Consider the following 17,491-nt stretch of genomic DNA (forward strand, 5'->3'; position numbering starts at 1 on the left):
AACTTTAAAAAGACAAGTCTTAGAAGGAGGCTTCAAATGTGCCTTATGTCACACGTGCAAAGAAAAAGACATTATTTACTTCAGCTAATCCAGATCAGAGTGTTTTGCCTGAGGATGTCTTAACTTCAACAGCTGCTGGGTAATCTACAAACCCTAACACGTGCACGATCCCATTGTCCAGTTTGTGATGTATGTGATAAAATGCAGTGGAAAAATACCATGTTTCATATATGCAAAAATATTTGCTTCATCTTTATTTTTCAAAAATCATTTAAAAAAAAAACTGATTAGGACTATGTGGTGCATTTTCTTTGAGCAAAGGAAGAGAAAAAGGGCAAGTAATTGTTTTAAAATGGTTTTGATTGTGCCAGAGATAACACAAAATGCTAACATGTTAAATAAAACATCCTAGAGTTCAGCTTGAGCTGTGAAGAAAAAGTATTGCAACTTCTCAAATGTGAACGTTTTAATGAGACAAAAAACCCCAGCTCTGTTATTTGACTGCTTATCCTTTTGAGAGAACTCCAACTGTTCCCAGCAGCAGATGAGTCAGGTGAGAAGGATTACACGGACTATCAGTTAACACTTTCACTTGTCTAATCCTCATTAAATACAAACAAAAACATAAAACTTGAGATTTTACACTTGTAGACCAATGAGAACAAATGCACTGATAGTTGTCTTTCTAGCTATAATCAGCAGCAACATTTTGTCTGCAATGGAAGGGGATGCCAAACACGTGCAGTCTTCTATCAGGTGCGGGGGATTACTCAGTGATAGTGCTGTAGGTCGTTCATGGCACTCTGGTCAGTTGTCTAATCCAATTACTTGTGAGCAGCTAAAAGTAATGGGATTGTTCGTTGGGTCAGATCTGACCTGATTAGCCATGACTGTGTACTTGACATTCAGTACTAAAAGTTGTAAGAGGCTGATAAACACAGCTGCTGGAGCATTTTATGTAGTTACAGAGATCACTTGATATCAGCTTGATGGTAAGATAATGCAGCCTCTGGGGAATCCAGCAACATAAGATTTCTGATCAGTGGTTTGAGATGCAGAGCAGGAAACAAGTGTAGAGGCGGACAAGCTGCTTGGCCATCTGTTGGGATCAAAGGTCTCCGGAGGGTACAAGAAAAGCAGCAGAAATCAAAGAAGGAATAGACACAAAATTAGTCAAATCAGCAGATACTAACAAAAAATCTTCAGAAATGAATACAAATTAGGCGCAGTTGGATCATCTGAACATGTGTAAAGTCACTGAACAACAGCAAAAAAACTTACATGTGTTGAAATAAAAGAAATGCAAGCACTCCTAGTTAATAATTAGCTGCAGGAACTTTGGGAAAAGTGACAAACTAAATGCTTTTTTGCAGCCATAAAGAAGCATCTTGGACCCGCCTGCTGCACAGTTGTTTCTGCCACTCTCCCACTGAAATGGGTTCTCTCTTTGACGGCAGAGTAGATTTTAATAAGATTTACTTCAGATGATTTTAAACAGAGCATCTCTTTGCTTGAATTTGTCCACTGTACATTATCACTTTAAGGCTACAGCTTATTTATGAACATTTTTAAACACTAGACTTTCTCTCTATAGTGGAGTCATCTTGTTTTTCCTAATTTGATCAATAGCAGTAGTGTCCTCCTGCCTTGTGTCAAAGTAGTGTGCTTCCTGTTTCTATGCAGAATTATTTTCCTAAACAGCCTCTCCATGACAAAGACCTGCTTGTAGCCGTCATGTTGGCACGGATCAGACTTTTCCAAAAAGAACAGCAGTAGACAAAACAACTCATTTTCAAAGACTAGTTTATCAAAAGAATACACAATAGTATGCATGTATAAAACATAGAAAACAGAGAATTAAACTCAGTAATAAAATATACTTTCTTTTTATATCTAAAGGAGCACATAATATATTGCAGTCCTTTTCTGTTTCTTCACGCGTTCATGTCTCCACAGAATGATCAGTCCTCTTCCGAACACTTTGTCCTCTTCATGTTTGTCAGGAATAACATCTAACAATTTGCTCTACAGCCAACGCGAATTAGAAATCCCGTCACGGCAGAATATCAACATGTTAAAGTGGTGGAAAAACTGCCAAGTCGACACAACAGGGCTCTTTCCTGACTTAACAAGTTGAGTAACAGTGAGAGATGGAGAGGTCCACTCACACTGATCGTGTCTCTTCTTGCGACTTCATTAAGGCAGATACAGCACATTAATCTCGCTAATGGAGGTTTTGTTCACCTCGCTGTCAGCTGAAGGTTGCGGAGCAGCACTGCGAGCGCGAGCTGCTAGTCTAAACAGCCGCGGTGTAAAGCAGCAACCAGCAGGCCTCATTAACCCACACACAGGTACACTTGTCAGGTCACAGGTGCAGGAGTGTGTGTTGTATCCCATTTTTCTTATTATTTGAGTTATTGTAGTTTTAAACAGACAATTCCAGCTGATGTTCCTGGCAGCCATCTCCTCAGGATTGTTGTGAAATAACCATCGATTTGTTTACATTTTCCATTATCACCCTGATTCTTCTCTTTCCTATTCCTATTCATACACTTTAAGTCCATCATTTTTTCATTTAGGAATGTTAGCACAGCTTCTGCATGCATGCTATCTCAACAGAGGAGTCAAATTGCTCCAAAGGACTGCAATGAGTTCAATTGTCTTTAAATAAGAATCAGAGTTGTATGTTTATTTATCATTTAATTATATTTATTTAGTTTCCTCATCTCACACAAGTCATGTGTCCCTGTTTAAAGGATCCAGTTGGTTCACCTGCCCCCTCTAAGTCCATTTTTCCTTGATGTTCTTCTTTTTCCAGATTTCTTTTTCCTTCAGGGTTGTGATCAGGATGTTAGTCACAATCTTTTTGTCTAACTTCTCTATGCATCCACCATCACTTTTCACACTAACACAAGTGTTGCGTAGCTTTTTTTTCTTCATGTGAAAAAGAAAGAATATCTGTAGGAAAATTGTGCTTGTATGTCGCATCCTGAACAAAACCCTGAATTATCACCTTCATCCTCCGACATCACTTCCTCCCTCTCTGATGCTGCCGTCCACCTCCATCTGCCCACCCTGCACCAGCGTGCTATTTACACACAAACTGGTCCACGAGTGACGTGCAACGTTTGCACTTGACGTAGCAGCACCAGTGGAACTTGCAGTGGCAGCGCTCGTGCTTGTAGGTCTTAAACTGGTCGTATCCTCGGCCGCAGCACATCAGCTCGCAGCCGTCCATGCCCTCCGAGGTTTTGTTGCAGAGGCGACCCTGCGTGCCCAGAGAGCCTGTGGTCTCATTGCGGAGGCAGTAGTCCGGGCTGGGGTCGATGTACACCATGTCCTCAGGGGTTGGGGTGTTGAAGCGCTTTTCTACGAGCTCCAGCTTTCCCTGGTGGCATAAGAAGAAAATGAGTTGCTGCAACTTTTAAAACCAATTTTCTCTGAATTTCTGCTCTGTGTCAAATCTGTACCTTGCGTCCAATCCGCATGGCTGCAGCACTGTCGTATTTCTCTTTGAGGAACTCTCCGACTTGTCTGAAATCAGCCAGCTGGAGCCAGCAGGTTTTCAGGCTGCAGGAACCTGAGACTCCATGACACTTACAGGCCACGTTAGCAAGCTTGTAGACTGCCTGGTAGAATGACACAAGCAGAGATGTTTACAACACCTTGTTTTTTTTATCATAACTTATTTAATTTGTATCTAAGTTATATGAAAACAACACAAAAAGCCCCAACTATTCCTAATTCCCTAATATCTGTCTTACACATGCTGCTCTGCAAAGAAAATAAAAGACTAACATTAACTGACAGGGCTCATTTCCCCTCCAGACAGGCAGAATCCTGGTTTACAGATCTATACAATGTTGCCATCTAGTGGTAAAATTGTATAACTACAACTTCCTTTTTATTTCCATCTTCTCATGTTGTGGGTATATCAATGAAAAACTGATGTTGATGTTTTTTACATTTAATTTGTATACATTCATGAATATATGGGATGGATTGTAGTGATTTGACTGATAACTCTCAGTCTTACTGAGTTATGTTCTCCAAGATTACTGCTGAAAAATAAAAACACAGACTAACATCTAATCCACATGTGCACTCGTCCATGTGTGCTGCTACCTGTCCTGTCCTTCTTCCATAATTGGCTACAAATAGCAAATCTGTTTCAAATTTTCTGTCACCACTGTGGTGTAATATGCAAAGAAAAGAGTTTTGCTGCATGTGAGCTGCTCTTTGATGTTGCTGTCAACAAGACAGAGCAATGAAAGGCTACTGCTAACTAGAAAGAGTGGTAGTTTTCAACAACTACTTTATAAGAAAACACAAGTCTTTCAGATAAACATAATGTCACAGTTGATTGATTTCTGAGAAGAGCAGTTAGCCAGTTTCAAAGACAGCAAGCTAGGCATTTTATTAAAAGATTCAGAAAATCCAGACAAATGTATGCAATTGCAATGAAGTGAGTAATTGCATGGCCTAATACACACACATCATTGAAAAGCCAAGTGTTATGAAAGAATTATATATATATATATATATATGTGTGTGTGTGTGTGTGTGTGTGTGTGTGTGTGTGTGTGTGTGTGTGTGTGTGTGTGTGTGTGTTTCATTCAATAAATCAGAACTTTTAAAAATTTTAAATCAAACATGTCTTCAATCAAATTTTAAAGTCTTAGGTTATCTGCCCCTTTTCCACTCAGCCATCAATACAATGTAAACATAAGATTTTCAACCAAATACTTAAACAGCTACTAATTACAAAACTTTTCTTTTTCTTTCCTTAGTGATTTCACATAGTACACTCAACCAAAAGAAAATATATTATACTATATTAGGTATTCATCCCATCATCAACTTTCACCTTTTTCATTATATTTGTTTAACAAGACTGTTTTATTTTTCTTTTGAACATAAATTTAGATTTTAACTCTGCGCTCCTTTAATGTGGTTCTAAAATATGGTTTCCTAAAGCTCTTTCAGTAATCATCTGCATTTAAACTCCTTTTTAAATGCATATCATGTTTCTGTGTTGTTACAAAACATAAACTTATATGAAATGGGATCAGAATTTTGCATTGCACTTCCACCTTTTTCATCTTCTCTTCTTGGCAATGCATTGCATATTAAACAGTGTCCATACCCTTCATTTTTAGCTGGAGTTAACTGCCTTGAAATCTCTGCTCAGGAGCTTTGCTACGCCAAACAAACCAGAATGACCCCTGCTTTCTGCCCTCTAGTTGTGCACACACCTCAATGCACAGAAACCCATCTATCCATGAATCACCCAAAAACTTTTAATAAACTATTAATACAGAATATGTACAAGTCAGCTCAACATATGCAGCCCTCCAGATAATGCATTTTGCAGGGGGACTTGCTTATGTCAGCAATATGTTTTCAAACCACATTCTGCATGTGTTAGCATGGAGAATGTGCTTGTGCTAAAGTTACCTTAAAGCAGTCCAGAGCTACACATATATGTAGCAATTTTAGATATTAAAAAAAAGAAAAATGGGAGGAATTAAAGTGTAAAACTGCTCAAATTTCAAATCAAATCAACTATAACCCTTAGTAATCTGCTACCCAACCAAACTTGTTTGCTGCCTTTATGTGATTCAAAATAAACAGATGAAAAACTTAAATTCAATAAACTTTCTCAGTTTCAGCATTTAATATGCTGCAGTGTTACTTTTCTGCATTATTCTGCTAAATACTCCCAACATTAGGCAGCGTTTGAAACATGTGGCTTTGCTAGAAAAAGCAGAACAGGAAATAGAGGACTTATGGCCCCTGGAGCAGTAAACCCTTCGGCTTTAACAGGTCACTTAAACGGCATTTAATAAACAAGTCACATAAAACACCCCCCATCCAAAACACACATGAATTATGTACTGTCACTAATCAAGCATTGTGTTGTGTTTTTGAGTGCGCACCAAAGCCACTGACACATATTCTTGAACATCTACTTACTGAATCAATTACCTCTGATTCCTGATTACCCCTGACTCGCCCTCACGCAAATGAAAGCCATCACTCTGACTCCTTGCATTGCCTGATCTCAATTACCTTGTCACCTCTGTTAACCCCTCCGACCCCCACCTCCAACCCCCTGCTCCCTGTCCTCTACTTTACTACCCAACAGGCATAGCACTCGGCACCCTCCAATCCCGTGATGCGACCTCAGTGACCCCCTCAGACAGACCAGAAGACAATGAAATTGTGTGGGAGAGTAAAACGCTGCTTTTTAAGGTTTGTGATTGAGTTTTTGATATTACAGAACCATCACTTATATAATTATTTATCATATGAGCAGTCCTATGGAACCACCGCTACATACCAGTAACCCAACGCTGTCAAAGCATGCGTGTGTGTGTCCAGCATCATATGGAGCTATTTGGTCGGACATGCCTGCTGGGCATAGTGACACTGGAGCTGACAAACACACACGCTCAGTCATCCGTGGTGGTGATACGGTCTCTGTGTCAGGCACAATAGGTTTTACTCAGACAGGGTTAAGACTTAGGAGCTGTGTGTGTTGATATGTGTGTGTGTAAAGGCAGTCAAAAACAGACCAGATGAGAAATGGAGATCATAGGCCACCCTTCGTGTTGGGTGCTAATGCTATGAAGAAAGGCTGACACATTGACTTCAGTTACATTGCTGTTATTGTTACTACATTTAGATAATCTTGTTTTTTGTTTTTTTATTCTAAATCTGTGAAAGCGAGCTGAATGCAATTGCTGTTTGCCCTTCCTCCTGCTTGGTTTTGGGTTTTAAATATTCCTTTACCAATGCTTCTCTTCATAAAGTCTCAGCCTGGATGTTTTTGAGCCATCTTACTTCCAAACAGAGAAAAACACAACTATCATGGGCTATGACTCTGTTACACTTTGATGAAGGAATGAAATGGGAACATTATATATAAAAAACAAACATGGAATAATTAGATATCTTTCTTCAAGCAGCAGTGTTGAGTATTTAGTGACATTTAGTAATGAAGTTTTAGAGTGAAGCTAAATAAGTGACTGTCATTCATTTTTAGGGTTGACAAAGACAACATGTGGATTAGTTTGACCATAAAGGAAAAAAGGCCAACCAAAACATTTAAGCATATATTCCCACATATGATCCCATAATATAAAATGAAAATTAAATTAAATAAAAAATATGTGCTGAAAAGAATGAGCTCCTGTACCTTTCTGTTTTATACATACTTGAAGAAGCCTCTGACTGAACACACACTGTTGTTTCCTCACTACGTTGTGTATAGTAAGTCATTTTGTTTCTATCTTTGTTTGCAAACTAAAGATGAAACATTGGCTGCAGGGAGTACAAATAAAAATCTGTCAGTTCATTTCTATGCAAAATTCCTGTGCTTGTTTTATACAGCTTTTTCCTTTCTGTTTTTTCTTTGTAACGCCCACAGTCTCCCCTCTAGTGCCCTCTCCAGCATCTTCACATTTACTGTTTTCAGATTTGACTCAGACTCATCCTTTTCTTCGCTTCTTGTAGCACTTTGTATTTCTCCATCTAATTTTGTCCTCAGTTTTATTTTAAATCAACCCATTTTTGGAGCATATCATAAGTAACAAAGCTAGCGTTGGATACTGTTGTGGCCATAGACTATAACTATGCAACCAAGCAATGCTTTATGTATAAACCCAAATATAGTATAGCAAACATCTAAGTTGCATATACATAAGTTTTAATCGCCTTCTTATTTTACCCACTCCATCCCATTATTTATCCACCTGTCAACAAGCATGATTGGCACCGTGTTGCTTAAACCTGGCACCTTTGTGTAGCCTGTAATAGTTCTGTGTTTGCAAACTATCCTACCATCTTGCATTTGGATGATGTAGTTGTTTTCATGAGATCATTAGCTGCCACATGAGCTATGTAATAAAAAAGCCTCATGCTGCACAGTGACTAACACTGACCTGGATGAATACCCTTCATCTCATCCTTTCTCCATGGTCTCAGTTACACATGAGATGAGCATCGTTTCTAAAAAGCACTTTATGCAATGGAGCCACGCCTGGATGCAGCGTGAGAAGCTGGCAACATTAGAGAATGTGGATGGTACTAATTTCCTACCAGTGAAATTGTTTATCAGTTGTTTTGGTCTGTGATTTAACAGACTGACAGGAAAAAGCCCAGTACTTAACTAACAAAAAGTATTGCGGAGTACGACAAACTTCTAACATCAAATCGATTCCTCTTCCATGCTTGTTTACTGGGACAAAGAAAACAGTCAAATTAAATTATTTAAAGGTATTCTGAAGGAACTGAGAAAGTGGCTTTGAATCGCTTTTGTTTTTGGTATTTTAGTATCTAACCTGCTTTGTACCTTTATATGAACTTTAACTGGCGCACTGTTAGAACTGTATGTAACTGTAACTAAAAGTTTTAATGTAATGGGACTCCCTGTATACATGAAGGTTAAACTAATAGTTGCAGGAATAAAAGACCTTCTTAGTTGCTCAGTAGAGAACTGAAGCGTCTCTAGTTGCTTAACCAAAGACTTTCTGAGTCCTTTTTAAAAAAACACCATGTCAAAGTACTGATCCAAGTTTTGGTTGTCGTCTCATCTCCACAGTGACCTCGAGTGAGTCGGGTATAAATCCTCTTGCTCAACTTGTTGATCCTATTCTCTAAAAGAGATGCTGCCAGCCTAAACAAAAAGGCTTGATACTAAACAACAAGGCTTGATGAAAAACATTTAAAAACCTAGAGCTGATGTGGAAGGATCCTTTTCCTATGAAAGTCTAGTCTGGCCCTTCTTCAATAAAGCATCAGAGTTCATTTTCCACTTTACTTTACTGTCTACATGGACACCAAAATATTTATATGATCCAACACCACTTATTTGTGTATGTATGAAAGTGACTGAACCCTGATCTGTTTCTACATATAACTAGGAGATTTTAGTGCCTAAAAATGAAACAGTCACTGAAAACAAAACAAGTAACAAACCAAAAAACAGAATATATTCATCAGCTTCATTCATTTTATATCCTGACAAAAAAAAATGTGATGCTCCTGTGCTGTAAACGGGCTCTTACGTAGGTTATGGTGTGTTAAAGAGGTTTCAGTCTTTTTACATATCCATGTGAGATCAAGGTGAATTATCCTTTTTTAAATAAATAGTGAGAAACCCAGTCAAAACACAAGACTACATCTAGAGCCAAGGTTTGATTTGCCCATTTTAGTATAAAGTACAAAAACGAAGGTGCTGGTGATGGGCTGCAAAAAACAGGACCATCATCTGTAGAAATATCAGCCTCGTAATGTAAACATGAGTTGGAATATTAAACGTCCTCTCTCTCAGTAAACGCCTCCTCCTTACAGCACGTGTGTGTATAATTGTGTGTTTATGAGTGTTAGTCTTTGAGAATCGGACGACTGTGACGGAGGTCCATCCCTCACCCTGCGTCTCTGTCTCCAGACGCTTGTACACACAGTCGACCACGTTGTCCGCCATTCACACACATCTAGTGAAGCTGCACACACATGCACACACAGCAGCACGCCCCTGTCACCTCCACAAAAGCCCTGCGGTTCGCCTCCTTCAGCCAAGCGAGACAAATCCCGCTTAGGACAAACCAGCGTGTCCTGGGAAGAAAGGCAGAAAGAGAGGGAAGGGGGAGGGATAGAGGAGGAAAACTGTCTCCCCCCTTTTCCTCTCTTCCGTTTCAGTGGACAGACGACAAAGAAAGCGAAGGATCAAACGGGAGACAGGAGGAAAAGTCATTCTAAAGGAGTGTGTATGTTACAGAAGAGTGTGAGTGCTCATACAAAGCTGCAGGAGTAGATCTGTCTCTCATACACTCCCGTATAGCCCCAACGGGACCCTCAGCAGAAACACAACCTCTCCAGACCCTCACCTTTGACCTCTGACACACACATGGACGCACAAACCTGGGCTCACTGTCTTTCACACAAATCAAACGGCACGCAAACACACACACATAGAGAATCTCTCTCTTGTAAAGGGCTTAAACAAAGCCGCTCTAACTGAAGATAAGCACAACCTCCTGATCTAGTGTGCCCCAGAACTGGCAAATGGGCCTTTTATGAGTTAGGTGTGTGTATGTGTGTGTGTGTGTTGCCCAGTCATTGGTAAGAAACTGGGCAGCACACTTCAAATTATTGTACGGCAACCAGAGTTGGACAAAAATCTAGTAGTTTGACAAATTTGTACAGTTGAATGCGTTAGCGTCCACTGTGCTGGAAGAGTTATGTGTGTCTCTTTATGGGAGTGTGTGTTTTGTGTGTTGTTGCAGTGGAATGTGCCTTGACCCAGTGACCCAGCCAGGCTCCAAGGGCGTTAGCGGTTATACTATTTGTATCCTCCCAATAAATAACCTACACACACACTCACAGAAATACTGCCAGGTCAGTCAATGTGGGGCCACCTCGACTTTCACACACATTCCTGACAGACATATAGATATAGTACGGGTTTGAGATGAGGAAACACACACATTTCCCCCACTCCAGTTTCATTTCCAGAGCAGAACTTCAGCTTCAAATGTTTCTTTAATCAAAACAAACAAGGAAAACAACAAAAAGAGAGTATTTCTTTGCTCTTACTTGTCTCCCGGCTTCGTTGTTGTGCAGGTTCATCAAGGTTCGGGCGTGTTCACGCGACCCGCGTGGGTAATTCTTCTCCCTCTCCCTGGCGTCGACGAACTCCCGGGCAAATCTGTAGCCGTAATGCACGTTGTCGCCACAGCCGCCCCACAGCCAGTCGCGTGGAAGGTCGCGGGGCCGAGCGGCACGGCTGCAACCACAGGTGGAGAGCTCGCCCTCGCGGCACGCCCGGCTGATGGCGTTGACCACGCCGGCTGCACTGATGGCATATGTAAACGCTGTTTCCCTGGAGCCTGATGGACAAATGGAAAATACACATGCTCAAAATGCCCTTCATATATAAATGCAGGTTTTTGGTGAGTGTGTGTGTGTGTTTGTGACTTCACTAACAGGAAACATGGAAACTGCATAGCTTCAACTCCCTCACACACACACCTAACAGCCCCACACCCCACTTCACCTAACAATGGACAATAGATGTGATTTGAGTCTCAAACCCCACACCTGGTTACACTCAACTACTTTAAATAACTGCTCAGTGGTCCATGATACCAGTGCAGCATTTAATGATGTAAACATATCAGTCTCTCCAGTGTATCAGTTCTCCCTCACAGTTTTCACCTCTGGGTATACCTGTCCAAGTCCTACTGGGTCAACCTTTATGTTACAGGGTCACTTTAACCTCATTAGGAAGCATAATTCACTCACTTCTGCAGGCATTCATATGTTTTGGAAACCAGTTTTGGGTTGATGTGGACCTGATTTGTCACAGATTTCTTGTATCTCTGCTTCAAAGCATCTCCTCATCCACAACACAGTTTCTTTAAGATTTAGACTTCTGGTAAATTTAAACACTAAACTTCTAAAATCATCTTAAGGTGGGAGATTGGTGTTAAAATATGTTTTATTTGTGTAATTTGGTGAACTTAGCCTTTGAATAGATCTTATACAGCAGTAAGAGGAGAACAGCTGAGATAACGTCGGATAATGTTGGAAAAACTTCAATATTCCGATCCTTTTGTTTTTACTGATATCACACAGAGATTATAAACAAGTCCATGGGCTGGATTTGAAATGTGACATGGTTTTGGATGACTTGCTTAAGTTCAAACCGAGCATCAGAATGGGAATGAAAAGACTTTGAACCTGGCATGGTTGTTAGTCTGAGTATTTCACAACATGCTGATGTACCGGGATTTTCCCATGCAACCATCTCTAGGTTTAACAGAGAATGGTCTGAAAAAGAAAAAATATCCACCTACTAAAATGATGCTGATGTAGGAGGTCAGAAGAGGAAATGCAGACTGGTTCATGATGATAGTTAGGCAACTCAAATAACATTTAGATGGTAGGCTCCGAATTTGGTGAAAAGAGCATGAAAGCATGAATCCATCCTGTCTTGTATCAACAGTCCAGGTTAGTGGAGGTGTAATGTGACCATGTCCATCCCTTTATGACCACAGTGTAGCATCTTCTGATGGCTACTTCTTGCAGGATAACGCACCATCTCACAAAGCTACCTAATAAAGTGGCTGTTGAGTGTACTTTCCCCAAGGAAATTTTTACACTTACAGAACATAAATTTGATTTTACCAAAAGGAATCAGTCAATATACTGATTATTTCCCTAGCAGAAATCTTAACGCGTAAAAATCCATATAAATGCAGTTAAGTGAAAAAACTAAACATCAGCACCTTTGTACAGCTGGTAAATTCCACTGATAGCCACAATGCAGGTTACCTGCCATCAGCTCACAATGATGGTTTATAAAACCAATGTAGAAGCTAAATACAGTTTATTTCAAATAAAGAACAGAAAAAAAAGTCACCTTACAATGTTAATTATCTGGCTGTTGTTGCTCTTTGAAGCTGCCCGCACACTCACCATTCAACAGACTGGTCCATATTAATGATTTCTTTACAATAAGGAATACACAACATTGCCTGTGTGTGTTAATACAAAACACATTTCAGCGCAGAGAGGACAAAGACGAAGGCCTGACAGGTGGGATGTTAAGTACTCTGAAACTTAGTTATTTGCATGTGAACAGCAAACACCTTCATGCTCCATCCTGGTTGAGACTGCTTCAACAGCATTTTATCTGTTTCAGTACTTAAATGAAAATATTTAAAGTACAGTGAAGGTTACAAAATGGCATGATTGGTTAAATCTTTATTACACACTTCCTTAACTACTCATCCACTATTAATGTTTTATAGTAGTTTATTATCTTCTAATGCTACAGTATGTAATTAACTTTCATTTAATTGCAATTTTAACCCGTGTATAAGGTTTCTGCTAATATCTATTCAGATTTTACAATAAATCTGTAATATTTAATGCCATTTCCTTTATCAGAAGCATGAATCCTATCTTACACCTGTCCTTAAAGTAACCTTTTCTTTTGTATAAATACCCCACAGTGGCTAAATAACATAAATTAGTTTTACTCTGAAGTGGAATCAACACCAGCCAGACAGACGGGCAGGTATTCATGCAAAACCGAGGCGTGTGAGCCTTTTCAATCAGACGGTTTCCCTCGGCAGCAGCTTTATGGGCCTGCGGAGCCTCGACTTCAAATAGCAGGTCCGGATCTACCGGCTCGCTGTCAGCTCATCAGCGCATTTCAAAAGACAGAGCCGCGGGACAATGGAGCGACTAACACCTCCATATAAACCTGGAGATACAGCCGCCTGTCAATAGAGGGACAGGCAGAGAGGACGGAGACAGAAAGAAGAGCAAACACCTCGTCTGACCGCCTGCAGCGGATTTGACACTTACTTGCTGATGAGACGTTTCCCACATCGCCTGCTGGGAATTAGAGGCGGAGGGTGGGCCTACTGATCTGGGATCTGCGCTCCCAGAAGATATTTACTGTGATACTGGAATTATGTAACATTTTTCATCCGTTTTCCCTTCTTTTTTACCCGCTTAGCAATTTTTCTAATGCGTCTTTTAGCCAGCCTTTTTGTTTCATGTCAGTTATAACTAAGTTATACTGCGCATGCGCAAAGTGGGAAGCGCGTCAGTTCGAAAAAAAAAAAACTTTCTGGTAAACTTCCAGCAAAATCTAAAATACCATTAGTTTTACGTTAAAAAACAAAAAAATAAAAATAAATTACTCTTGTTATTAAGGAAGTATAACTACCTGACTGGGGCATAATGGATGTTTTACTGAGGCTCACATCAAAAGGCATTATATATATATATATATATATATATATATATATATATATATATATATATATATATATAAGAAAAATACAAAACCCAAAATATTTAATAATGACGCAAACTATACATTATTATACTGATGAAAACCTAAATCTGTTAAGTGCTTGGTTTACATATAAACTATTCCATTGTGCCTTACAAATATGTGTTTCTGACTTATTTCGATGTCAAAGTGACATCTATTATGTATATTCCTGCAGCTGTTTTTGCAGACTGAGAAACTGCACTTTGCAACTTTGGGTTTCAGCCTGGAACCACACATTACAGATGAGTTTAGTGTTACACAGTGTGTCACACTGCACGCTACAACTGGATGTCAACACACTGTTCTGAACGTGGACTGTGGATGATTCAAAGAAAGGTATAAGGATATTATTGGAGGAAGAGAGGGAAAGAAAGACAGAAAGAGACAGAGTTTTACTGGCTGTGTGCAGCTCAAAGTACAGGTTAGATGTCAGTCGTATTTGGTTAGTCACACTATTCTAAGACCTTTCCAAAGAAAAACTATTTTACATGCATCCATCAAAGGTGATTAATCAAAAGTTTACCTTCAACTTCAGTCTTCTGATAACCCATGTGAGATTTAGCATATGTTATCCAACATGCACAATTTTGAAAAAATAAAAATAAGAAAAATAAGTGTCTTAACAGGAGGAAGCAAATGGTGCTGTCAAAAGTTGGATCTGTGTGAAAAGATGGCAGCAAAAGGCAGAAAAATCTGAGATAGCTCATCATCTGATTAGGAGGAGAGCTTGTCTGTTTGTCACAATTCTCAAACAGCATGCATGAAACAGCATCCGAACCATGCTGGCTGTTACTAATAAGCTTTTTGTGTTTGCACATCTAACATAAGGCCACATGATGCTTGCCCATAAAACATTCCATTTATATGCAATACTATTGCAAATAAAAACAAAAAAGGTAAGAATAATTATGAGAACAGTTTTCTCATGATTTACCACCTTTGCACTCATCCAGCAATAAACTCACCAATCTGCATGACCCGTCCAAACACAGACGTGTTGTCCACAGTGCTGCAGTTCCACCTCCTCTGTCTGAACTGATACTGGCATTCCTTGATGCCCGTCTTTGCTCCGTCGCCGATGTAAGTCATGTGATCCTGATACAACTGGCACAGCTTCCTCTGGCCCTGCAGGATGTGCAGCAGAGAGGAGGAAAGATTAGCAATGAGCTGTAGGTTAATAGTTTGAGACTTTGATGGTCCCTGCAGGGAGGTTCCCTCTTTATGTAACCATCTCCCTCATTGTCAGCAGGCTGTCTTTTTTCCCCACAGCAACTTACCTGCGAAAGACCAGACAGCTGACTGCAGAGAGGCTGAGCTCCGATAATGTACATTTCAGGCCGCTGCATTGGGGTCAGACCTAGAGACCTGAAAGACAGAGGTCATATTATGCCACAGTGTAAACTGAGACAATAAGCCATGAAGAGCAGGGAATCTGTGATCTAAGGTCAGCTCAGGAGAGGGCAAAACTCAGACACAGATTTTATTGGGACAAGTGGCCTATAAAATGCAGATAAATAGACTCCTGTGGTGCACATCTCTGCAGCCACTATCTTTATGGTTCCTTTCCTTCCTTAGAGCATCCCAAAGCATCCTTAGCCCTCTGTGATGGAAGTGTGAGCATATGATAAAAATTAATTCTGTTTCTGAGTCTCATGTCAATCAGGAGAACTTTAGCAACATCATTCCACATACCTCCATGCACTCTCCCTCTACTGGTCCTCTACAAAATTGCTCACAGTAGTTTATAAGTCAAGAACAAGTGTGGCTAATTGAAGGCCCTGTAGGCACAACAGCAGCCCGCCATGCTATGCCATTTGGGGCTCAGCCAGGGTAAATATTGTGACAGGGCCTTCACATTTGTTCCATTCATTACTAGCGCCACATCACACCCCAAAACACACACATGGAGAGACACAAGAGACAAAAAAACAAACACACACACACAAAAAAAAATGAAATTTGAGATTTATGTCTTCTTTTGAAAAACAAAAATTAGGTAGCCTAGATGATGACTGAGAGCTACATGCAAAATGTGCACAGAACAGCAACATTATTATTATAAAGATTAGAAACGTTTTCCTTAGTTACTCTCTTTGCAGCCACCAAATGGAGCGCCATAATTCATCACATCTCTGCGTATCATGCAAAAGTGCATCTCAAACGATCAACCAGGCACTCACCACCATGAGTTTGCGTCCACCACTAGAAGCTGGGAACTGCAGGCGAAGAAGGCTGCCGCCAGCAGCAGATGTCGTACGGCACCGGTTCTTCTTCTCGGAACAGCCCTGTTGTCCATGACTGTCCGCCGCGTCGCCGCCGCACAGTTAGTGCTGGAAAAAGTGCTCTGCTGCTGTCGAGACATGGGTCAAAATAAAAAATAAAAAAATAAAATAAAATCAATAGGCGTTCTGATGTCCACCTTATTAGTTTTTTTCTTATTTTGTGAGACAGTCTTCTTCTTTCTCAACAGCAAGAAATATCTAAAAGTAGATTAAATTATTACACAAGCAAAAAAAAATCCAGTCATCTGAAACGGCTATCCAACAGAAACCACATCAGCATATACAAAAAAAAGCCAAGAAATCGAGTTCACGCATTAAAATTCCACCCAAAAACTCGTGCGTAAATTTGGCATAAATTGGATTTTACGCAAAGCGCAATTTCTCCATCTTCTCCTCTTTTAAAGAGGCTTAATAAAACAAGACCAGGACATAAAATTTTAATCCAGTTGTTGTGCTGAGCAAAGATTAACGAAGAGATTAAAACTCTAATTAAACAGCAAAGCGACGGTTCCTTCCTCTCCACCCCACGGCCACTACCACCACAACTCCCACATTCTCTGTCTTTACTGCACACTCCTCCTCTTCTACGCACCCCCACTTTGTCTCCGAACCGCCCCCCAACGTCTGTCTGTTGCGCACGAGCGTCTATGCGCAGAACCTGACTGCAAGCACCTGTAATATAGATAAAGCACAGGATGGCATTTAGCCTTGTTTACTTTATTGGGCATTGCTTCATAAGCACACAGACAAAATAAAATTAAAATTTTCTACAGAAGAATTAGGCCAATAAGCATTCAAAGAATGAGTGATGGGGAGGAACGTTTTACAAAATCTCAATCAACTCAAAAGAAAAAAAAAAGTTCACGTGGGTCAGATTCCATTTATTAGCCGAAGTGAATGATTTGTTTGAATAAAAGGTGAGTGCTTAGAAATCGCCTAATCCTCACCACTCTTTGGTGTGCGAAAATAAAAGGCAACCCACCACTCACATATTTAGGAATGGACATGCAAACACACACACACACACACGGCCACACACTCGAGGACGGCGGCTCAGGAGTCCTGAAAATGTCCTGCAGTGAAGAAAAGGCGTGTTGAAGCGAGCTCTCCTCAATTCATAACCCGGTCTAAAAGACCAACTGCCTATAGAGGAGCTCTTTGATCTGACTCAGTGCCTCTCAAAAGATTGCGTCCATAACCGAAGGTGCGCAAAAAGAAAGAAAGAAAGAAAAAAAGGTGTGTGTGTGTATGTGTGTGTACTTGGATGGGGAAACCTCTGAAATCTATAGAAGCAGATCAAAACTCTCACAAAGCTCAGAATGTAACTCATTTCCGTGGGCTATTTTTG

At 40.2% G+C, this 17,491-nt stretch overlaps 1 protein-coding gene across 5 annotated transcripts in view; it reads right to left on the reverse strand.

Annotated features, from left to right (window-relative positions):
• Positions 1-1,786: 1,786 nt before the first annotated feature.
• wnt5b (wingless-type MMTV integration site family, member 5b) overlaps positions 1,787-17,491 on the reverse strand; it is a 99,356-nt gene continuing 83,651 nt past the window's right edge. For 2 of the 5 annotated variants that reach the window (XM_041977395.1, XM_041977398.1), the window contains 6 exons: positions 16,042-16,208; positions 15,139-15,226; positions 14,827-14,986; positions 10,603-10,895; positions 3,471-3,629; positions 1,787-3,388 (listed from right to left, as the gene is read on the reverse strand). In XM_041977395.1, the coding sequence (XP_041833329.1) occupies positions 3,089-3,388; positions 3,471-3,629; positions 10,603-10,895; positions 14,827-14,986; positions 15,139-15,226; positions 16,042-16,157 (1,116 nt within the window). In that variant the 5' untranslated portion in view covers positions 16,158-16,208 and the 3' untranslated portion in view covers positions 1,787-3,088. Of the gene's footprint in view, positions 3,389-3,470; positions 3,630-10,602; positions 10,896-14,826; positions 14,987-15,138; positions 15,227-16,041; positions 16,212-16,735; positions 16,795-17,491 lie in introns of those variants that run through there. The other 3 variants (XM_041977396.1, XM_041977399.1, XM_041977400.1) reach the window with 2 other exon arrangements.

This window comes from Melanotaenia boesemani, chromosome 23 (assembly GCF_017639745.1).
Source record: "Melanotaenia boesemani isolate fMelBoe1 chromosome 23, fMelBoe1.pri, whole genome shotgun sequence".
In the NCBI taxonomy this organism is placed as follows: domain Eukaryota; kingdom Metazoa; phylum Chordata; class Actinopteri; order Atheriniformes; family Melanotaeniidae; genus Melanotaenia; species Melanotaenia boesemani.